The sequence below is a fragment of the Doryrhamphus excisus genome, chromosome 14, assembly GCF_030265055.1.
Source record: "Doryrhamphus excisus isolate RoL2022-K1 chromosome 14, RoL_Dexc_1.0, whole genome shotgun sequence".
Classification (NCBI taxonomy): domain Eukaryota; kingdom Metazoa; phylum Chordata; class Actinopteri; order Syngnathiformes; family Syngnathidae; genus Doryrhamphus; species Doryrhamphus excisus.
In genome coordinates, this window is record NC_080479.1 from 5573282 (window position 1) to 5596392 (window position 23111).

At 42.0% G+C, this 23111-nt stretch overlaps 3 protein-coding genes across 8 annotated transcripts in view; 2 read left to right on the forward strand and 1 right to left on the reverse strand.

Moving 5' to 3' along the window:
• The window catches only part of abcf1 (ATP-binding cassette, sub-family F (GCN20), member 1), a 19948-nt gene extending 15170 nt beyond the window's left edge, over nucleotides 1-4778 (forward strand). For both annotated transcript variants that reach the window (XM_058046641.1, XM_058046642.1), the window contains exons 18-26: nucleotides 1340-1452; nucleotides 1539-1713; nucleotides 1860-1934; nucleotides 2419-2489; nucleotides 2561-2593; nucleotides 3172-3340; nucleotides 3437-3501; nucleotides 3658-3730; nucleotides 4458-4778. In XM_058046641.1, coding sequence (XP_057902624.1) covers nucleotides 1340-1452; nucleotides 1539-1713; nucleotides 1860-1934; nucleotides 2419-2489; nucleotides 2561-2593; nucleotides 3172-3340; nucleotides 3437-3501; nucleotides 3658-3730; nucleotides 4458-4624 — 941 coding nt within the window. In that variant the 3' untranslated portion in view covers nucleotides 4625-4778. The remainder of the gene's footprint in view (nucleotides 1-1339; nucleotides 1453-1538; nucleotides 1714-1859; nucleotides 1935-2418; nucleotides 2490-2560; nucleotides 2594-3171; nucleotides 3341-3436; nucleotides 3502-3657; nucleotides 3731-4457) is intronic.
• On the reverse strand, nucleotides 4772-9869 carry mrps18b (mitochondrial ribosomal protein S18B). The gene is made up of 7 exons (XM_058046654.1): nucleotides 9390-9869; nucleotides 8764-8920; nucleotides 8582-8679; nucleotides 7442-7510; nucleotides 6372-6438; nucleotides 6247-6306; nucleotides 4772-5122 (listed from the first exon to the last, which is right to left on the reverse strand). The coding sequence occupies exons 1-7, from the start codon at nucleotides 9468-9470 to the stop codon at nucleotides 4917-4919; spliced, it is 738 nt and encodes a 245-aa protein (XP_057902637.1). The 5' UTR covers nucleotides 9471-9869; the 3' UTR covers nucleotides 4772-4916.
• Nucleotides 9611-21698, forward strand: ppp1r10 (protein phosphatase 1, regulatory subunit 10). 5 transcript variants are annotated; one of them, XM_058046645.1, is made up of 20 exons: nucleotides 9612-10015; nucleotides 10168-10340; nucleotides 11445-11513; nucleotides 12603-12711; nucleotides 12796-12882; nucleotides 14039-14174; nucleotides 14292-14343; nucleotides 14418-14507; nucleotides 14605-14733; nucleotides 14817-14922; nucleotides 15015-15118; nucleotides 15203-15330; nucleotides 16065-16218; nucleotides 16766-16906; nucleotides 16990-17236; nucleotides 17319-17394; nucleotides 18895-19113; nucleotides 19766-19883; nucleotides 19967-20314; nucleotides 20704-21698. In XM_058046645.1, exons 4-20 carry the CDS (start codon nucleotides 12605-12607, stop codon nucleotides 20844-20846), a joined length of 2385 nt encoding a protein of 794 aa, XP_057902628.1. In that variant the 5' UTR covers nucleotides 9612-10015; nucleotides 10168-10340; nucleotides 11445-11513; nucleotides 12603-12604; the 3' UTR covers nucleotides 20847-21698. The 5 variants fall into 5 exon arrangements, with proteins under 5 accessions (XP_057902629.1, XP_057902628.1, XP_057902630.1 ...); XM_058046647.1 differs by having other exon boundaries at nucleotides 11463-11513; XM_058046644.1 differs by lacking the exon at nucleotides 11445-11513 and having other exon boundaries at nucleotides 9622-9745; nucleotides 9918-10015.
• Nucleotides 21699-23111: the final 1413 nt, after the last annotated feature.

Here is a 23111-nt window from a genome sequence, read left to right on the forward strand (position 1 = left end):
TGATTATAAAGTCATATTTTGAGCCAAAACTGAAATCATAAGCGTACAATTAGCCAACACAATGACAACCAGCTCCTCTTCTCATCATGGAAGCTTCAGGGGGTTCTCATTTTGTTGATGACCCCAACACCATAGGCCAGGGGTGGGCAAACTTTTTGACTCGCGGGCCGCATTGATATGACAAAATTTACAGGGGGGGGGGGGCAGACTATATATTTTACACGTAACAGTCCCCCTGGTATTATTGTATCTGTAAAATTGTCATGCAATCTGCTATTATTATTTATTATTTTAGATTTATATTTAAATATTTAAAAAAATAATAAAATATTATAATAATTACAATAAAATTAAAATAATAATTATTATATTATTATGTAAATATGCAAATATAACAATAATATTATATATAATTAATATAATAATTAGCATTAATATAATAATTATAATAATCAGAATAGTTCTAATAATAATTATAATAATCTAATAATAATAATTATAATAATTACAATAAAATTAAAATAATAATTATATTATGTAAAATATGCAAATATAACAATAATATTATATATAATTAATATAATAATTAGCATTAATATAATAATTATAATAATCATAATAGTTCTAATAATAATTATAATAATATAATAATCATAATAGTTCTAATAATAATTATAATAATCTAATAATAATAATAATTATTATTATTATTATTATAATAATTATTATTATTATTATAATTATTATTATTATGTGCTTGTGTCAGACCATGTCAAACAACGAAATTGATAAAACCATCAAAAGGTTGTCTCAGGCCATGATGCCAGGTTGTATGTTGACTTTAAATGAAATACTTTGGAAAGATTGGGCGGGCCGTATTCAAACACTTGGCGGGCCGGATGTGGCCCCCGGGCCGCAGTTTGCCCACCCCTGCCATAGATGTTTCTTTAGTGATTAATACTAAAATGAGACAATAACTAATTGATTTAAGAGATATGTTCTATATCCCTCAGTAATAGCCAGCTAACAAAAGAACCTTCAATTATGAATATGATTCTTTTGAGGTTCATTTTTGGAAATAGAAATGGAGGGGTATAGTGACAAAAAAGGCCTCCATGCCCACACCAAAAGTATCAAAAGCAACATTTTCATGGATGAGGAACCCTAAGAAGGTAACCAAGACATGGGAAGCAAACTTGATGGTAACTTATTATTTTTAGTGTATTTTATAGCTGATTTAATATAATAACGGGTCAAAACCGACTCATTAACATAAGAGATGATAGCAGAAAGCTAACACAAAAGGAAGGTTCAAATCGATGTTCTTTCTTTGGTGTAGTGACCTTCAAGAAGATGTATGTCCAGAAGCAAAAAGAACTCCAGAAGCAGTACGACAAGCAGGAGAAGAAAATTAAGGACCTCAAGGCCGGCGGCAAGTCCACCAAACAGGCGGTGAGTGTCCCCGCCAACGACCCTCTTGGACTGGTGACATCTCCATGGTTTTTCCTAACTTGGGAAAATGCGGATGGTGCTGGCAGGAGAAGCAGACCAAGGTGGCTCTGACGAGAAAGCAACAGAAAGGCAAGAAGAAGGGAGGCCAGGAAGAGGAGAGCCAGGAGGCCCCGGAGCTGCTGAAGCGGCCCAAAGAATACACCGTCAAGTTCACCTTCCCCAACCCCCCACCCCTCTCGCCACCCATTCTGGGCCTGCACAGTAAGGATCTGTAATACATCTTATTAGCCTATGGTGTAGCTTAACGTTGTTATTGTTAAAAATCTATGCTAAGGGCTAAACGCCTCCATCCGCTGGACGTAGCGTCCCGTGCAAAGACCTGACGTGGACTTTGTTGATGATTCCAGGTGTAGATTTTGGCTACGAGGGTCAGAAGCCACTCTTCAAGAATGTCGACTTTGGAATCGACATGGAATCCAGAAGTAAGTTCGCTCGTCTGTAATTACGCCCGCCAGTTGACGTACGAAAAAACCTCCTAAATCCTCTCCTGCTTGAATACCACCAATTATTAGGCAAAACAAATATGCATATTCAAGTATAAAATACTTCATTGAAGCCAAATACAATAAGAAGGCATTTGGGCGTGATATGTAGTATTCCACACCGGTCACTAGGTGTCAGTGTTGTTACTGGAATGTAAACACCAGACTTGATCCCTTTATAAAAACATTTTATTTTATTTGAGCTAAAATATTAACTGATATGAGTGTAAAGGTGACTATAGGGGTGTTATTCAATGCGTAGAGGGCTCTAATAACCGTATTCACAAGGTCCTAAACAGGTTTTCTGTGCTATAACTCTCATAATCCTAAATTTATTCTGAATTTTCTCCCAATTTGGAAAGGGGAAAATAATTTTCAAATTCCGAGCCAATCACAGCTTGCGTTTCTTTTGCCCCCCCCCCAGTTTGCATAGTTGGACCAAACGGCGTTGGGAAGAGTACCCTGCTCTTACTGCTGAATGGGAAGCTCAACCCTGTACGTATGAGTGGTGATGGCGGTGATGTCCACACGCCACCATGACTGACATTTACTTTTATCTTTTGCAGAGCAAGGGTGAGATGAGGAAGAACCACCGTTTGGTAAGCAAGTGCTTTTTCTATCAGCGATATCTCATAATACCGATGTTGTCCTGATATTACGGTGATATTGCGACACAGCTCTTCCCACGCCGATACCCATCTTGACCGCAGCAGCTCCTCCCGCACTTCATCTTCGATATATCTTGCTGTTTTGTTGTAGAATATGGCATATTATTAGTCCAAAAATATTCATATTCAAGCAAATTGTACACATTTGTGGCCTGAATGAAGCATGATCAAGCATAACGTGGCTAAATGAGGCCTAATACAAATATACACTTTGCCATTCAAAGACGTCATGTGTAGTATTTTACATTGGCCACTAGGTGTCAGTATTTTACATAGTGTGACTATTTTGTCTTACTATATTTACTGAATTTGGTAAAAGGGTACTATAATGGTGTCATTTCATGGCGGCAGGTTTTCTACACCGGATGAAAATATTCCATTTATTTTAAAAAAAATTCAATTCACGTTTGTGTCGGGAACCAATTAGCCGCCATAAACCAGGGAAAGGGGGTTTATTTGTATTTCTTTTCTTTCAAGTTGATGACGTTTTGTTCCCTTTTTCACTCCAGAAAGTTGGCTTCTTCAACCAGCAGTACGCAGATCAGTTGAACATGGAGGAGAACCCCACCGAGTACCTGATGAGAAACTTCAACCTGCCCTACCAGGATAGCAGGAAGTGCCTGGGGCGCTTTGGCCTGGAGAGCCACGCACACACCATTCAGATCTCCAAACTGTCCGGTATAAACCAAGCATCCCACAATGCACCGCATGGACGTGTGATGTATGGACGTGTGATGTATGGACGTGTGATGTATGGATGCTGTCTTCCAACAGGTGGGCAGAAAGCTCGAGTTGTGTTTGCTGAACTTTCCTGCCGCCAGCCAGACGTGCTAATTCTGGTAAATAATTCTCAACGTCATGATCATCACGCAGCGTGGATACGATATGGCCCCTCACATGTCCCGTGTAGTCCAATGCCAGTAACTCTTGTGATTTCAAGATGCTAAGATGGTCCTAATAAGTATTCTGTGTATTTCTCGGCTCCGCGTGTACAGGATGAGCCCACCAACAACCTGGACATTGAATCCATCGATGCTTTATCAGAGGCCATCAATGACTACAAAGGCGGTAAGTGAGAAGATTCCAAATTATTCCCATTATTTTCAATAAAAAAACTCCCATGTGAGAACCAGACGGGTCCCTTCAGAAAAATCATAGATCATGAATTCATCATCTTTAAGGCCCAATAACAGAAAATGGCCCTCAGGCCGCAGTATGGACACCCCTGCATGACTACACACTTCTATGCAGTACAGTACACCACTTCACACCTTCTCCTTATCACAGTTACAACTTTTTTTTTCTTAATATTTTAACTTTTTCCCTAACTGTCACAATATGACTTTCTCATGAACAACGTCTGCAATTTAATTTTCCAAATAGCATTGAGAAGACTCATTAAAACTTTATTTAAAACATACAGCGGTCACTGTGTGTCAGTGATGTTGGTTGAGACACACAAGCACCAGGCACAATACAGGCAAAATAATCCATCCATCAACACAACTCTTAAAACCCCGACGTCACTTCCTGTTCGCCTTTCACTCAACTACTATTTCAGGTAATAGGCGTGTAAAGGTGACTGTAGGGGTGTTATTTCATGTCTAGAGGGCTCTAATAATGTTAAACAGGTTTTCTGTTCTCTAACTACAATAGATGATATTTCTTTTATAAATAAGGAATCCTACTTGGGTGTAAACTCAAGCCTGGTCTCGAGCTAATGCTCTGCCTGCACTGCAAGATGACACATCAATCATCACATCAAGTGACGACCGTGTTTGTTTATCCTGTCCAGCCGTGATCATCGTGAGCCACGACGCCCGTCTGATCACGGAGACGCAGTGCCAGCTGTGGGTGGTAGAGGACAGCACTGTCAATCACATCGATGGAGACTTTGACGATTATAAGAGGGAAGTGCTGGACTCCCTCGGAGAGACCATGGTCAATAAGGTTAATCCATGATGGACCGGTCATGTTCCACCGAAGTAGTACTTGCCTTTTCCAGGACTGTACCCTCTATGCCAGCCTGATGATGCAGTGCAGCAGATAACAGCTTTCCAATCATTATCTTGGGTAAAGGAAACAAACTACTAAATAAATCTGTTTTTCAACTTCTTTTATTTGCAGTCTTTGTCAGTGATACACTCGTAGAAAGCCACAGTAAAATATGTTACACATACAACAGAGCGGGTGGTACTACTAGTAGTGGTACTACTAGTAGTAGTACTACTAGTAGTGATGGCGTGGACAGTGGTCACACGCCTGGCTTCAGGTAAGCCTTATACGTCTTTTTGACTTTGGCCACTTCATCGTCATCAGGTGTTATTTCCCCATACCAATGATACCAGTCTTCACTGGATGTTAAGGAAGGGGCGGGGGGCGTCACACCCACGGCATCGTGGCAGTTGGAGTAATCTTCCCCTACAAAGTCCACATAGGGAATCTGAAAGGGAAGGAAGCCTGAAAAGGATTAAAAAAAAAAGCTCAGTTTGCATTTGATTTGGGAAAGGTAGGTTACAGTATGCTTATGGCCACTGTTTTAATCACAAAAAACGACTTATTTGATGTGAACACGTAGCCAAAATAGTATCAACACAGCAAAAATAATAGAAGAGAACGTAGCCACAAGAGCACCAAACGCCCCATCTGATGCGTTTGTGGTCACGCAAAACTTGTGTCTGCAATATGACGCTTGGCTGTAGAGGACGACGTTCAAGCTGTGAACGCATCCTCATAGACGCAGGCGGCTTATTTCAGGGGTGGGCAAACTACGGCCCCGGGGGCCACATCCGGCCCGCCAAGTGTTTGAATACGGCCCGCCCAATCTTTCCAAAGTATTTCATTTAAAGTCAACATACAAGCTGGCATCATGGCCTGAGACAACCTTTTGATGGTTGTATCAATTTCGTTGTTTGACATGGTCTGTTGTTTACAAAGTGCTGATGAAAAAAGGGACACAAGCACATAATAATAATAAAAATTAAAATAATTATTATTATATTATTATAACTATTATGATTATTATATTTATTGTATTAATGCTAATTATTATATTAATTATATATAATAATAGTTATATTTGCATATTTTACATAATAATATAATTATTATTATTTTAATTATTATAATATTTTATTATTTTTAAAATATTTAAATATTAATTTAAAATAATAAATAATAATAGCAGATTGCATGACAATGTTACAGATACAATAATACCAGGTGGACTGTTACGTGTAAAATATATAGTCTGCCCCCCGGAAATTTTGTTATATCAAAAAGTTTGCCCACCCCTGGCTTATTTTGCTGATATTGTTCTAGCTACATTTGCAGATATTTTGGTGTAGTACCATCAGGTATCCAAATTTGATATGGATAAATCATTCATTCATTAAAAAAAAAAAAATGCTCCAACGAGGTGAGATTAGCCATATTGTTTTGGTGAGCAAATCAAGCGCTCCTTTTTTCTCCTGCCAGTGATGTTAGCCTGATGTAGCTTCCCCTGAGCTCACTTGTAAACAAACATTCACTGACTTCATTGACCTTCCGGGGGGCTACCAGAAGAAATGAAAAGATTGACATACCGTGGTCTTGCGCCATCTTGATTGCAGCAGTCAGCTTCTTCTGCTGTTTCATACACACACCTGGGAAAAGCCCTCACCATGTTATTCCCATGAGACGCGCACACACAAACACGTGAGCGACTCACCGGTCTGAGTGGGATCGTAGAGCATTCCCGTGTGGGGGCTGATGAACTGCTGCAACAGCTTCACGTTCTGCAAGGAAGGAAGGAAGGAAAGAAGGAAGAAGACTTTTACCGCAAGAGCACAACTGGAAGCCAACATGGGAACTAGCAGCTCATTGGACACATGGAAAACACTTCCATTCATCCGGTGGTCTTCTGTTCAGCTCCGTATGCTAATAACAGTAAAAACATTACTATAGCAAAGTGAAAATGGAAGTATTTCCAAAATAAGTATGCTAATAACAGTAATAACATTACTATAGCAAAGTGAAAATGTGAGTATTTCCAAAATAAAGGTGTAACATAGCAACTCTATTCCAACGGCAGCATGTGGAACACGTCACTCGACAGGAAACAGTCCACCAATAAGCACACAGTCATCGATAGAATCACGTGGAACGCCAAAGAAAGCAGTCTTGCATGACTCCCAGACCTCGTGAAGATACTCTCAACCTTCATCTAACCCCAAACACGCCGAATAATGTTCATGTGTGGTGACTGGCCTGGCCGATCCTGGAGCATCTGGACCTTCTTCGCTATCTGGAACTTTGCTGTGGGAGCTGAAGGGCGAGAAGGAACGCCAACCTGCTGAACAACGTTCCTTCCCTTGTGATTGGGAAGGTAGCGGCCATGTGACCATCCGTTCTGCAGATCTTTAAGCCATGGTATTTCTCCAACAAAGTGTTTTCTGGGTTCATGTCAGTTTTGTAGTATTTGCGGTGGTTGGGATGCGGTACAATGATTTACCTTCTTCAGCGGGATGCCGTTCCTTCTCACCCTTCAGCCGCCACATCAAGGTTCCTGTATGATGTGTATTGCGAATGCATAGTGGTTCTTTTAGACTTGGACAAATTCCATAATGGCCCATTCGACCCAATTGGTGCCACTTGCATGGCCCCCAAACAAAAAAGTGTCCTACACGTTGATGTGATGTCGGCTGTCCTTGCATACCCTCGGAAAACATCTGAAATGTTCTACAAGTCACATGGTCCACAGGAAGTTGCATCATTCGCATTCCAGGCCCATAAACCCACCTGATGATGAACAATAACATTGGCATCTCGACATATTGGACAAGGGTTCCCGCATATCTTGTCTCCTCTCTGAAACACAGAAAACGTTTTAGGAAATGCTGGTAATAACATTTAGTGTCAATTTGTGGGATATTAGAAACATTTCAAAACACGCCTGCATTGTTTGCTTGGCCATCCGTTGAGAATATACGTTATATTATGTACTTATACGAATATAAGTACAGGCTCAGGCTAAATCATCTGACACGTTTGTAGGGTCAATAAAAGGCAAATAAAGTCAAGAAACAAAAAAATGTTTGTATTTTCCAAAAGTACATATAATGCCATTTTGTTTCTTTAGACCGCCATTGTTTTTGGTTTCTTTTTCAGGCGCTTTCATTGTGGAAACGTTTATCGAAACAGATACTGGATCTGCATTGAAACCAAAATCAAGTGGCCGACCTGATTTAATTTAATTTTTTATTAATTAAATATTTATTAAATAATTATTTATTAATACTTTTACTTAATTAAAACTTTTTTTAATTTTATTTTTTTTTAACAAAATGGCATGTGTTTACTTTACTTTATTTGCCTTTTACTTAACCTACAAATGTGTCAGATCATTTTGCCTGACCTTGTATAGTAATAATAAAAAAAATAAAAATATTATTTTTAATAATAATAATAATAATAATAATCCATCTATCCATTTTCCTCCGCTTATCCGGGTCCGGGTCGCGGGGGCAGCAGTCTTAGTAGGGAAGCCCAGACTTCCCGGTCCCCGGCCACCTCCTCCAGCTCCACCGGGAGGACACCAAGGCGTTCCCAGGCCCCGGGGCCTTTTCCCGGCCGGGCATGCCCGGAACACCTCACCAGGGAGGCGTCCGGGAGGCATCCGGATGAGATGCCCGAGCCACCTCAGCTGACTCCTCTCCATGTGGAGGAGAAGCGGCTCTACACTGAGCCCCTCCCGGATGGCTGAGCTCCTCACCCTATCTCTTAGGGTGAGTCCAGCTACCCTACAGAGGAAACTCATTTCAGCCGCCTGTATCCGCCATCTCATTCTTTTGGTCATGACCCAAAGCTCATGACCAGAGGTGATTAATAATAATAATAATAATAATAAGGTTGCTAAAAAATGTGTGATGAACGCTTTACTATGCAGGTCTTGCGAGTCTTTTGTGGTGGAATTCCTCCTTTGTGGTTCCTTCTGTAGCCCACCCACACGGGCTGGCTTCCATATCTCTCAATGTACTCTGCCAATAAAGAATTCATCCATTTCCAGGCATGTCAATATGCAAAAGACTCACAGGGCTGACGCTAATCCGCATACAAGATACCTTCACTCTCCAGATAATCCCACGGTCTGTCTTTGTAGCGAGAGAGCGCCTCGGTCGCCTGAGCGACATCCTGGTCCGGCAGTGACACCGCTTGGCAGAAAGCGCGGCTTGGTAGTGAAAATGGCGGAAGAGCTGCTCTGCATGTTCTTCCGGGTACCTTGTGGTTGATGACAAAACAAGTATTATGCCAAAGCTATCCATTTGATATGTTACATTAAAAAATACATAGAGAGAAAGAAAACAAAACACATTTATCCATTTATATATATGAGGATATATGCGGGCTGCACGGCGGAATTAAGGTTAGTAAGAAATAGTGCACCTCAAGGTGATTTTCCTTACGACGGGTAAATGTGAAGATTTACATTGTGAATTGTAGCTGAAAACTGATAGTAAATACAACTCCTGAACATAAAACAAGACAAAATCTTGTAACTTAACGAACCCGTCTCAATTCTCAAAACACAACCCACCGTTTAGACAATATCAGATATGTTTAAATGGTTAGCATTTGTTAGCACACAACACAACATTGATACCGCTAACAACATGGCCAACATTCACGTTGACGTCAAAAACTCGATTAATCGGACGATACACAGATAAGAGCCCACCAAATAATGTACCTGGTATTGTCGCAGGGGGTATAAAATGGAAGGCGAGATGCGGCACACCGTCCTCAATGCACTCTGAATGGAAGCAGACATTTTTCCTACTGTGGCTTAGGGTGAAAGGTTAAAGGGTAAAGGTGACGTCATATCAAAAACCGTTGCCGTACATAAAATTGTTGTAAGTGTAAAGCCCCCAGTTAGGTTGTTGTGTCGGTTTATTCGAAGTCGGCGGGTTTGTTTAAAAAAAACGTGAACCTGATAATTTAATTTTAATTTTATGCACGACGACTAGCCACGCGGGTGTTGTCACTCGCAACCAGTCGCCATTTTGGACAAATACATTTATTGTATTACATTATGTTTACATTCAGGTGAGATCACTACATTGTTTTAAGGGCATCCTCTAGTCCACACTATATCGAAGTATGTAACTCGCGACGCTTAATTTGATGGGAAACCAACGCAATTGTAGAAAAACTCCGCGAATCGCCATTATGTCTTTGGCCAGCAATACAAGGTCGTTTGTCCGCCATTTTGTTTCAGAGTTACGAAGACAAAACGGCTGCGGTGACGTAGAAGTCGTCGCTTTGTATAAAAGGAAAGTCCCTCCCCCTCCAGTTCATTCCTGGATTTGGTCAAAGGTAAGTCAAGACGTCAAATCATTCGAGCATATTTTTTTGTCGGTCTTGAGGGTGAAATCACCCAAACCTTTTCACACAAATCAACACATGTAGTTGACTACATGGTGTGTTGCGTGCCAACTAAGATGCATTTTTGTTGTGTATTTTTTCAGGTTTAAATTCGCTCTCCCGAAGAATCAGCCGTCGAGGACTTCGACCAGCTACTTACTGATGTTTTTTCTTCAAGTAATGGACATCCGATTACCATTTTTGCCTCCAGTTTGTTCTTGAAGGAAAGGCTAGCCTTTAGCTACCACAGCCACACCTAATAGAAAATTTGAAGCAGGTATTAAAACCATCAAAGTTGACCGTATGTTTAATGAAAGTGCCCGAAAGGCACGCTATGTTGTTCTTTGGACGTCGAGGACACGTAGATAAAATATGGTTGTATATTTTTGAGTGAATTGGAATAGTGGAAATGCAACATAAAAGCTCGCAGGTAGCTGGCTAGCAGCCGCCACACGTCAGCATAGCATAGCCTTTGTTTAGCATGAGCTCACACAGGAACGTGGACGGCGACATAAGTCACCGTTTCTTCGTGTGTGAGACGGAACGGACTAAATAATAGCCGATGATTGGTGATCTATAAGCAATCTGCTCATAAAGATTGCCATATTTGCTAGGAGGCTAACAACCATGAAGTCGGACGTTTTGGCTGCCAGGGTTTTGCTCCATGGAACTGATACCCACCGCAATCTATACATAAAGATTGCATTAGAGCGAGGATTGATGGACATTTGCTGTGTTGCATTGACTATATTCCTAGTTCAGGGACTCCCCGAAAGCCCGCACCACGTACTTGGCAATCTGTGGATAAAGATTGCGGGATGTCTCGAGCGAAGTGGGTCTTCCGAAGCACAGATAGTCGGAGTAGACAAAATGGTGGACTGTTGCTTTGTGTGTCGCCCCAGGGGCCGTGTCGGCGTAACACCGGGGGAGTATTTTTTTTTTTGTTACAAACCCGAAACGCAACCGCAATTAATTTACTGTCGTGCCGCGCTTTTTTTTACGTATGTCATCTTTTGTTCGCCAAACTAAGCCGCTGCTTGTTTTAGCTTTCCACACTTGTCTGGCGTGGAAAGGGGGGTGAATGGCAGGAGGGCTGTCATTGGCTGACTGCCTTCTCTTCCCCCGCCCATCGAGGCACTGAACTGTCTTTATGTAACCGGGATTTCCACCTACCGTAATGTCATTTATCAGATACTTTAAAACTTTAAATAGCCACTTTAGGCAAAGTTTAAATTAAATGTAGTTTTATATATTAGCTACATTGATTTGGCAAATCTGCACTACTTGAAACAGATGGGGCGCCATACTGAATTGACTTGAGAGTCCTGTTTTGACACTTGTTATTTTGTGTGTATATGTGTAACAATTGTGCCATTTACAGGCTGTGAATTATTTGCAGTGTTGTGGAGTTCAGAGACAATATAAAACGTCTACTACAACTGTTAAACGGGTAAGACCTAACTGATTCCTCACATCATGGCATTTCCAATGAACTGATATGGAATAGAATGAAAGGTTTTGTACAACATGACTGATGAATCTGTTGAAAATGCAGTCCCAACCAGCCCTGTCCTTGGAATACAATATATATATTTCATTTATATAACAGTAAAGGCCAATTAATCTGACAGCCTAGATCTAATCCCACATATATATATATATATAACACAAATGTTTAATATATGGTGACTTTGATGTATGAGTAATGCTTGTGTAATTTACATGCACATCAACATTTGCAGGCAACACAATCATGTGACCCAATTTGAACACATTGTATTCAGTTCAAGCATTCCATTCATGCAGGTTCCCCTCACAGAAGGCATTAATTCATGTATAAGTGTAATTTATAATCAGACAATATTGTCTGAATGTAACCATTCAGGTTTATTGCATTGACTGTGAATACATTTGACTGATTTTTGTTATTCTTAATTATGGACAACATAAATAATAGTGAATGATTGATTACTGCATAGGTCACACACGCTTGTTTGTCTTGAAGTGTAGTTTGAACAGGAACAGAAACAATGGCAACCTTAACGCAGAAGCACATATCAGTTCAAATGTCCTCCATGGTCCAGAGAGGACAAACTGGTGCTGTGAGACACCCGGCTGTCCTGCCCGTGTCCCTACTGACCCGAGGTCAGCATGCAACACTCCAAACAGCTCAAGTCTGATGTGGAGGTGCAAGGCTGCCATGGATGGATGTTGGCTGGTGTAGAGTTTTTGTTTTGAAAGGGGGGGGGGGGGGGGGGGGGGTCCACATGTTATGTGGAGTGGTTTACTTTTGGCAAGTTGAATCGTGGTGTCAGTCACAAGATGCCCTTAAGCTGTCTTGACTTGTGTGTGTGTGTCGCTGTGTTTTCCTAATGGACGGTAATGACAGGGTGGAATTCAGTTCTGTGGAGCTTTACTTCTTTATCATACAAGCAAATACGCCTCATTAAATGCCACACAATTTACCTATTATTAGAACATGCAATACATATTTGCCCCGCAGCAGCATGCATTAATTGCTTAGGGATTTGTCTTTCAGAAATGGAGGGGGTACCAGTGGACCCCAAAGAGATTTTGAAGGGCGTGGAGGTTCTTCTAGGGAAGGATGGAGGACTCTGCAGCCTAGAGGGAGTCCCAAAGATGTTCAGGTGAGCAAAGTGCCTTATGAAACGGGCTATTATTGAGTCTGCTGCTATTATGAAATGCAAACCTGATGTCTTTCTTCAACACAGCCTAATGAAAGCATCAGCGAAGATGGTCAGTCGGTGTATGTACCTTAACATCCTGCTTCACACCAAGTCCCATGATGTTCTAAATAGGTAAGACACTTATTTGTTCTTGTGCTCCATCTGGTTACACTACTACTATTGCTATTGTAGCTCTTTTAATGGGATACTTATATACTAATATTTCTACCTTTTCATTGCCTTACAAGCACTTATTTGTCTAAGAGATGCATTTTTATATCTCAAAGCAAGATGGGAAATATGTTAAAGGCCATTTGAAACAAGCTGCTTTAGATCAGTGGTATCCAAAGTCTGACCCAGGGGCCATTCTCGGACCACAGCTTTCTTTTGTTGATCTGTTGCATTTTTTTTAAGTAGTTAAAAGCAGCCTGCATCCGATCATTACTCAAAAGACAAACATTTTTTTTGCTCTGTTTTTATCACTCTACAAGCACTTCTCACCTTCAAAGATACATTTTTCTATCGCAGAGCAAATCTATCTGACCCTTTTTTTTGTTGGGCCGCTGCATGTTATGAAAAAATAAACAATGACAAAGAATGATTAGAGCAACAATTAATTGTATATTTTTTTGTTGAAAAAGCAAAGCTTTGGCCTCTGTTTGGATATTAAAAAATATTTAAATACAACTGCAAATGACACTTATTTTTAATGTAGGTATTCATCATATATAATTTTAATGAATAATTTGGCATAAAACTCGTGCTTGTTGCAATGAATGTGTTTCTCCTAGCAATTGACTGGTGAGACAGACAGGAAGTGAGGGTTCAGAATTGAAGTTTACCTTGGCGTGTCTTAGAGGGATTTTTATTAGAGATTATTGTGCCTAAAATAATTGAAACCTGTAATAAAAGACTGTTGTTTTGGCAATCAAGTCTGGTGCTTGGGTATCTCACCCAACATTACAGACACCCTGTGGCTAGTGTAGAATACAACACAAATGTTTGATTGTGTCTTCTGAATACCTTTATAGTATTGAGTTCATTTTATAATTGCAAATGCTTAATTTGGGCCAAAAAAAAACTAAAATTTGCTTAAATATGCACTTTTTAATAGCAGGCTGTATTCAAGCACAAAACATGATTCATTATTGAATCTATTTTTGCAAAATTTGTCATCGGGTGAAGCCATGCGATTCAAACCGCTTTGTGACGAGGGACGACTATTTAAGTAAGGACATTTGTTAATTAAAATAAAACAATGTTTCACCCCCCCACCTATTTTTTTAAGGTTCATTCGAGTCGGTGGCTACAGGCTGCTGAACTCTTGGCTCACCTACTCCAAAACCACCAACAACACTCCTCTGCTGCAGCTCATCCTGCTCACGTTGCAGAAGTTGCCCCTCAAAGTGGATCACCTCAAGCAGGTAATATTTCCAACAGCCCCAACTCTATTTCCACTGTATTCACTTGTTTTTTACAGTCAAGGATAACTCTAGCAGATGTGTATTAAAATACATTTCGTTGTCGGCTTTCCCCCCCAGAACAACACGGCAAAGTTGGTCAAACAACTGAGTAAAAGTGCAGACACTGAAGGTGAGTTTGTTCTTTTTGTTGTTGTTTTTTATGTTTTCTATTGCTAAACCCCACTATTCATATTTCTATCGTAGAGCTAAGAAAGTTAGCATCCGTGCTTGTTGATGGCTGGATGGCAACAATTCGCTCGCAAAGTGTATCGAGCAGCACCAGCAGTCCCGCCGGTATGGACGGTTTGCCTTTTTATTCGTATTTGAACTTTAAATCGGTGCCTCTTCCTTTTTATATCAGCTTAATACACTTGCTCTACTCAACGTGCAGATAAGAAGAAGAAGAAGGAAGAAGGCAAGGTCCCTCTCCGTGACGTGAAGGACAAGAGTGGCGATGAGGAGAAGAAGAAAGACAAGGCTAAAGCCCACGCACCAAGCCACGCAAAGATTCGTTCCATAGGTCAGCCTGAGGAACCCACGTTATCATCATGCTGCTCTTAATGCTGGATCCGGTTCTTCTGAGTGACTATTGTGTTTATGTAGGTCTAGAAATGGACACTCCTACCCCCGCACCCACGAAGAAGACCCCGGTGGCGCCACAGCTGGGTGACAAGTACAACATCAAGCCCCCACTAATAAAGAGACCAAGGTAGGGTCATGAAGCTCAATGCACCTGATGGCGAAGGCTCTCTGCAGCCATCTGTTACGATGCTGACCTTTCAGTGTATGTGCTCCCGATAGTTCTGGTCCGTTTGATACTCCTCCGCTGGAAAAGAAATACAAACCTTTGAATACACCTTCAAACTCGACCAAAGAAATCAAAGTCAAGATCATTCCTGCACAACGTAAGTTCACACCCGTGGATTCCATTTGAAGCACCGATTGCCGTGATGATCGCCATAACAGCGTCGCCCAATTTTCTTTTGCAGCAATGGAGTGTACAGGGTTCCTAGACGCACTTAACTCGGCCCCCGTGCCGGGAATAAAGATCAAGAAGAAGAAGGCTGCCGCTGGTTCACCTTCTAATACCAAGGCCGTGTCCCCGACCTCAAACAAGGTAGCGCTTGTGATGCTTTGTTGCACGGTACATTGGGCTACCGGGAATCAAACACACCAATGTGTGCATTGTATGTCAGCTTGTGTGTATGTAAGAATATCTATATATGCAGTACCAACACTGAACACACTTTGTACACACAGCTACATTTATGTCGCACCTTTTTTCAGTACAATTAGTAGATAGATAGACAGATAGACTCCCTTTATTGTCATTGCACAAAAACACAGTAGTGAAATTGCCAACGAAATGTCGTTGCCTGGCTCCCATATAATAACAGACACAAAGGAAGACAAGTAATAATAAATAATAATAATAATGTGGTGAGAAATAACATATTTTTGTAATTACATATAATTATTAAATATATGTTGTTAAATAATATTTAATTTACATGTATTGGTTCAAAATTTTCCCAAAGTCCAGATTTCCCCATTATTTTCTCATAATTTTTCTTCATTATGTTATTCATTGTCATATTCATTTTTGAGTAATTTGTAATAATTGGTACTATTTGTTTCTTTTTTATTCGTTTTGGTTTGTTCAACAGCTTTAAGCAATGTCGTGTGTGTTGACTTGTGATTATTCAACCCTACATTTAAAATCATTTGAAGACACATATATAGAATTTGAACTTTAAAAACAAATGGATCAACAGGGATTTTCTTTATTTTGACGTATGTATATTTTGTTCTCCTCAAGTGTTGCTTAATGTGTCCCTTCTTCATTTTCAGCCAAGTCCATTTGACAGCAAACCATCCACGTATTCCTCGTCTTCTACCAAACCGTCATCTCCAGAGACCACTTCAAGTAATCCTGACGAGAACCAGGAGCCTGAGCGGCCTGGCACCCCTGTTCCTAATGAAGACCCAGATTCAATGGACACCGGTGAGTCCGTCTGTTCAGGAAAGACTACAGTAATAGCTTGCCAACGTTGCTCTTTCCATTTCCTAGATAAAGTCTTAGTCCTAATCCTGGTCTTTCATCATCACTTTTTCTTGGTTATTTAACAAGTCATGTTTGACATATTTTTTGTCTAAATTATGCATTTTCATGTATAAACATGTTTATATGAAGTAAAAGAAGTTTTCTATGAAAATGTTCCATTCCTAAACAAGCAATCCTACTTGGTGTAAATTCACTTATATCACGATTAGGTGTGGAACCAGCTACCGCCCATGGACAACATTAATGTAGCCTTATTTACTACGTTGGTCATCTGCACTCGCAATGCATGCCGAGGAACAATTTCATTCATTTTGCCAGCACAGCCATGAGACATGCTGGGACCGGGTTTCACCCCCCACACACACACACACACGCTGGGACCAGTTTGTACCCCATCCCACCGGAGTGGAAAGACTGCATGCAGCATAACAGGATGGATTTTTGGATTGGAATTGTCTTTTTTTAATGAAACTGCTGCCATTTGCAGGAGATAAACCCAACGCGCTATCAGAGCCTCGTGGTGAAGAGGACTTGACCAAGAAGGGCAAGAAGAAGAAGACAGTTCACTGGGCCCACGAGGACCAACTGAAACACTACTTCTATTTCGACCTGGATGAGACGGAGAGGGGTACGTAAGACCTGTTGGCCGATGAAACCGCAGGTGACTTACAGGCGGACATTGGAACCATGTGTCTTATTCCTATGTCTTAGTCAACGTCAACAAGATCAAGGACTTTGGGGAGGCCGCCAAGCGGGAGTTGATGATGGACAGGCAGACATTTGAGATGGCCCGTCGTCTCTCTCACGACACGATGGAGGAGAGGGTCCCCTGGACACCCCCCCGGCCCCTGACACTGCCTGGCAGCTTGGTGAACCCTGGGTCCAACAGCACAGAGAAACTCACCCAGCGGGATCGTGAGATGGGCATCCTGCAGGAGATCTTCCTCAGTAAGGAGAGGTGAGGGCTGCCAGACCTGGACGTGTACCGATGTCTCATATCATGTTGGATATGTTGCTTAAAAGCCTCGTCTTCTCACCAGCGTGCCTGACAGCCCGCATGAACCCGACCCAGAGCCTTATGAACCAATGCCTCCTCGACTCATACCTCTGGATGAGGTCAGTATAGAATCGTCTCCGTCAACGCTAGTCGTGTGTGTGTCACGCCCCGTGGAGCGTGTGGTACATTCCCGTAGAGGTGTATCCACTTCTGTGTCCAAACCTGAACAAACAGGAAGAATGCGACGGGGCCACTTTGGGATATACTTTTTTGCACCCAAGATGCTAAAACAATTCATTTGAGGTCAATATAAGCTAGCATAACATCCTAGCTTTGCGTTACAGCTTGAAACATTCATCACAGATAACCTGGGATGAATCCATAACTGATTTTGTGAGATGCATACAGTCATCCCTCTGCATTTCGTGGCTGGAGCCTATCCCAGCTGTCTTTGGGCGTAAGGCGGGGTCCACCCTGGACTGGTGGCCAGCCAATCCCAGGGCACATATAGACAAACAACCATTCACACTCACATTCATACCTATGGACAATTTGGAGTCGCCAATTAACCTAGCATGTTTTTGGAATGTGGGAGGAAACCGGAGTACCCGGAGAAAACCCACGCATGCACGGGGAGAACATGCAAACTCCACACAGAGATGCCCGAGGGTGGGACCGAACCCTGGTCTCCTAGCTGTGAGGTCTGTGCGCTAACCCGTAGACCACCGTGCCGCCCCAGTCTATCATGATTTTTCAAAAATATATTAACAAAGCAGTACTCTTTTGTAGTTTGCATGTTCTCCCCGTGCATGCGTGGGTTTTCTCCGGGTACTCCGGTTTCCTCCCACATTCCAAAAACATGCTAGGTTAATTAGCCACTCCAAATTGTCCATAGGTATGAATGTGAGTGTGAATGGTTGTTTGTCTATATGTGCCCTGGGATTGGCTGGCCACCAGTCCAGGCTCCAGCACCCCCTTGTGAGGATAAGCGGTAAAAAATGAATGAATGAACGAAAGTGCTCTTTTGTGTTGAATACCACCTAATTAGAAAGTAGATATTTAAGAAAGTTGTACATATTTTTTGCTTAAATGGAGTATTTTCCAGCATAAAAATGACTACAAAACCTAAAATACAATACACAACATTCACGTTGATATGTAGTGTCACATACACTGGTCACATTGATGACACAATAGCCACTGCAGGAAGTACTGGACATAACAGGAAGTAACAAACTCTCCCGATACTAACGTATGAATCTATATTATGTCTTATTTAGTTCTTACATATCTTATTGTCGCTTATGTCTCCTATATGGGCAACGTGATGGTGACTATAGGGTTGTTATTTTATATTGAGAGGTCTCTAATAATGAAGAAGTTGGTAAATGGGTTTTTTATGCTCTACCAAAATATTCCATTTATAAATAGGAGATGCTGCCTTGCACAAATGAGCTTACCAATCAATTTCCATAAACAAGTCATGTCTGTACTGTATTCACACACAAGCTTGATTTCACGTTTACATGCCAAACAGTTTGTATGTATTTTCCACTAGCCATACATGGCGTGCTTGTTTGCCCCGTCACTCACATGTGGTCTGCCTTCCTTGCTTGCAGGACTCTTCCATGCTGGATGACGGATACGTTGAGCCCATGGACACCACGTCCCAGCAGGTCCCCGGCATGGTCCAGAACGAGGGCTCCAAGCTGCCGCCCGTCCTCGCCAACCTGATGGGCAACCTTAACAACAACTCGCGTAGCCCACAGCCCACAAACACTGTCAACAATCCTGTCACGCCTGCCGTCAACGTACAGGAGCTGCTGACGTCGATCATGGTACATGTTTACTGCAGACTGGGAGCCTTTGTCAGCAGTGAAATAAAGCTTTTCCGTCTGTTTGATTGACTTGGTTTACACTGCTTACAGTATTGCATATTGCATATTGCATATTGCATATTGCATATTGCATATTGCTATTGTCTAGTCCTGATACATATGAGAGAGACAGCTCAGGATTTAGCCTGGTTGGCAAGAAGCACCTTATTGTTGATGGGTATGAACCATGATGAGGTGGTAGGTTCAATGACTCCGTTTGCGGTCTGTTACTCTCCAATGTTCAGCCCCGGGCTTATTGTTCCACCACGATAGATCATTTCATATGACAAACATCAGTTATTGACAGTCAAAACATTTGAAAGCATAACTGACCCAAGATGGAGGAGGTGTCAAAGGTCAGATCATTAAGCACATGTTCACTTCAGGGTTCTTGATGATGTCAGGGGAAAACATTTTCGGAATAATATGTCAATATTTACCATTTCTATTCCTGTATCATCCAAGAATTATGACCAAGCAAGGTTTGTCCGAGACCGCTGACGCATTGTCTTAGTGGTTTTTGCTGTTGTAGGCTTGAAGTCATAACGTAGCAAGTCAATGCTGGCCATTTTATTTAATATTGTCGTTAACCAAACCTTGTGTGTGTGTGTAGGGTGCTTCTGGTAACCAGTCTACCGAAGATCTCATCAAGCAGCCTGACTTCTCAGATAAGATTAAACAACTCCTCGGATCGCTGCAGCAGCAGAACCAGACCCAGGGCCCACCCCCAGGTAGGTTCCATGTCCTGCATGTCGTAGAGAAGATCCGTGGTCTGTGACTTGGCAGTCTTGATGACAATCTGTCTGGCATCCAGTCAACCAGGCTTTGCTGGGTCATGGTCCAGGGATGAACAACATGCACATGCAGATGCCCATGAACGGCGGCTACCCGCCCAACATGCCCCCGGGCGGCCCCCGCTTCAACCACCCTCCGCCCCCGCACAATCACGGACCGCCGTTCAACGCCGGAGGACCTCGTATGATGGGGCCGCCGCCGGGACAGGGCCGCGGAGATAACGGCAATTACTGGGGGGACGACTCCATGAGAGGAGGGCCCCACCGAGGCGGTCTTTTCCGAGGCGGAGGAAGGGGTCGGGGAGGAGAGCCGGGTTTCCGGGGCCGAGGACGCGGGGGGCCCAGAGGGGGACACGGCAATATGAATGGTACGTGGACACTATTTATCTGAAACGATGGATTGTTGGCTGCCAATTATTCTTAATAAGCGTGGCTAAATGACGTGCATTACTCAGCTATGACCAGCGGGGGCGCTGTTTCCCAGCCTCAATCCAGCCATGGCACATATTGGATGGCGTACTTTGTCATCTAGTAGATGATTGTGCTGCCTGTCTTTAAGTAAATTCACATTTTTCACAGCACAGCGTCAAAAAAAAAAACTAACATTAATTCATTCATTGTTTCTATGTGAACAGTTATTATTATTATACTATTTGCTTTGTCGCCTGCAACGAAAAGCTAGACAAATAAGCATCAGCGAAAGTCGCCGTATGTTCTTGTCTGATGTCCTCATATTGTCTCCTTGCCTCCCCAATAGACATGTCCAATCGGCCGGTGTGTCGCCACTTCATGATGAAAGGAAACTGCAGGTACGAGAGCAAATGTGCCTTTTACCACCCTGGCGTCAACGGACCACCTTTGCCCCCGAACCACCTTGGAAGCAACCAACACGGACATTAAAGTACGCTACCAAGCGGCTGACAGAACTGTGAACCTTCCACTTTCTTTTCCTCAAACCACTGCACAGACTATGGCCCCGGTACGTGGGAGGATCATGAGTGGGACTGTGGTGTTTTTTTTAACCATTATTTATAACAGCATACGTACATATTGAGTTGGACTGAAACCTTCACAAGCTTTACCACTAAGTCCACGTCAGGAGCATGCTAATAGAACTTTCCAACACAAAGCCTTCCACGTCGTTCTCTTTTCAGTCGCCAAGCAGCGGAATTCTTCAGCAGCACTTTGAAAACGAAAAGGCCGATCCAATCCAACCACGTGTAACGTTTTGACACGTGGCCTCGAATGGAACGTTACGTCCTGGAGATGAAAAGGAGGCTGAGCCCAGGAAGCCTCGTTTCCTTTCCTTTGCTGCTAAGTGGATGTGCAGACCCCACGTGTGGTACCTCGCAAAAACTTCCGCTCTCGTCAGCAAAAAAAAAAAACAAAACATCACGACACACGAGTGCCGCTCGAAACGAATGACCTCAAACATCGAACATCGGAGCCCCCATCATACCCCCCTCAAAGGGTTCGAATGTCAGTATTATGATGACGCATTCTGTAGGTCGGCAATAAGAGTGTTTTCTGTGAAAACAATGTCCTTTGCGTCTCTTGTGGGACTGCCCCCCCACCCCCACCCCCACCCACCCTTCCGTCTTTTATTTTGATACTATGTTGAGTACAGTGGCCCCTTTTTAACGCGGGTCCAGGATGAACTGTTTGTACTGTATGCTTGTATAACAGACATGTTCATGCGCTCATTTTCAGTTTGACTTCTTTTCTACACTGTAATAAATGGATGTTCAAATATGGCCGCCTTTTTTATTTCAGGCAACTTTGGTTATTAGCCCAGACACCTAAGCTGCTCCCAGGCCAGCCGTGAGACTCCCCCGGCGAGGCTGGTCGGCATCAAGTATTCAGTCGAGATCCGGGGTGGCCAAACCTTTTCCACCACTGTGAAGGTTATGCTAAAAAGTTACATAATTTCTTGCTATACTATGATTTTATTCCTGTAATATTTTTACATTTCTTCCTCAACCTACAGTTCAAAAATCACAGCAGTTTTTTTCCCCCATTTCATAAAATTGGGACTTTTTTCCGCATTGGAATATGACTTTTTCTTGTAAAATTACAGCTTTATTTAATTTTATTGGCAAGCATTGCAGTGTCATAATATTGTGAGTTATTGGTCGTGTTAATACTTCCAATTTTTAATTGAGTTTACTTTAGTCAGTAAATGGTGAGATATTTATAATTGAGTTTCAAAGATAGCATTTCGGGGGGGGGGTATTGCAAAAATATAAGGCCCTATTAATGTAACGACATGTGCTTTATGCGCATCATATGTTGGCTTTGTTGCACCCATTGCCTTTTTTTTATCAAAGAGGATTTTCACGTCGTAAAAGGCATCATAACATGTTTCCTATGAGCTTCCATACCACTAACGAGGTGCTAACGAGATTGTTTACATTATTTACATTATTCTGTGTCGTAAAATCTCCCTTTTCCGTTCAACTTTGTCAAGTGTCAAAATAAAATCACGATTAAGAAGCACCAAAAAAATAGTCCCCAGTTTATTTAATTTAGTCATTTATTTTAGTTAGCGTACTCGTGATTATGCCGTGGGGCAAAAAAAATATTCCGTCAATCTTTGTAAGACTAATTATGTATTTGAAAATATATATTAATTTGATTTGCTTTGTCAATGGAGCAAACGTCACTATCACTTTATTTTGGTACTTCCGCTTGTCATCACGCAGATACTAGCATTAGTAAGATGACAAATGGCTGAATAACAAGGAGACAGGACGACTGAGACGACTTCAGCCTATTAGTGATGTTACGAGACGGGCCGACTCGGCACTGCCGAGGCTTCGAGGCTTCCGTCATGGCAGAGACGTTTTTGCCAAGTTTATCGAGGTTCCCTTCACTAAGCGCCATGACATGACAAAGCCTTTCCTGCTCTTCACATGTGGATCAGGAGAGTACATGTCACCTGGTCACCACCAGAGGGCAGTAGAAGCAAAGTCAGTGTTTCCTTTGGGGAGGCATTTTCAAATGGAGGTGTTTCCATTTGGGAAGTATTTTCATAGTATTGAGTATTACAGTACCTGGCATGTACAATACTTGCTTGATTTGCTGATAGCAGACAACATTGTGTTTTGGAGTATGTGACTTATGTCATGAAATATGTCAAGAAAGTCTATTTTTGCCAAGTCTAAG

Bases quoted from the DNA above. Each gene is read 5' to 3' on its own strand.
- mrps18b (XM_058046654.1), bottom strand. From the start codon at position 9,470: ATGTCTGCTTCCATTCAGAGTGCATTGAGGACGGTGTGCCGCATCTCG. The intron at 8,921-9,389 runs GTACATTATTTG...ATCAACCACAAG, and splicing joins ACCCCCTGCGACAATACCAG to GTACCCGGAAGAACATGCAG. The intron at 7,511-8,581 runs GTAAAGCGTTCA...TCTGTGTTTCAG, and splicing joins AGACTCGCAAGACCTGCATA to AGAGGAGACAAGATATGCGG.
- ppp1r10 (XM_058046646.1), top strand. From the start codon at position 12,605: ATGGAGGGGGTACCAGTGGACCCCAAAGAGATTTTGAAGGGCGTGGAG. The intron at 14,923-15,014 runs GTAGGGTCATGA...TGCTCCCGATAG, and splicing joins CCACTAATAAAGAGACCAAG to TTCTGGTCCGTTTGATACTC. The intron at 19,884-19,966 runs GTAGGTTCCATG...TCTGGCATCCAG, and splicing joins GACCCAGGGCCCACCCCCAG to TCAACCAGGCTTTGCTGGGT.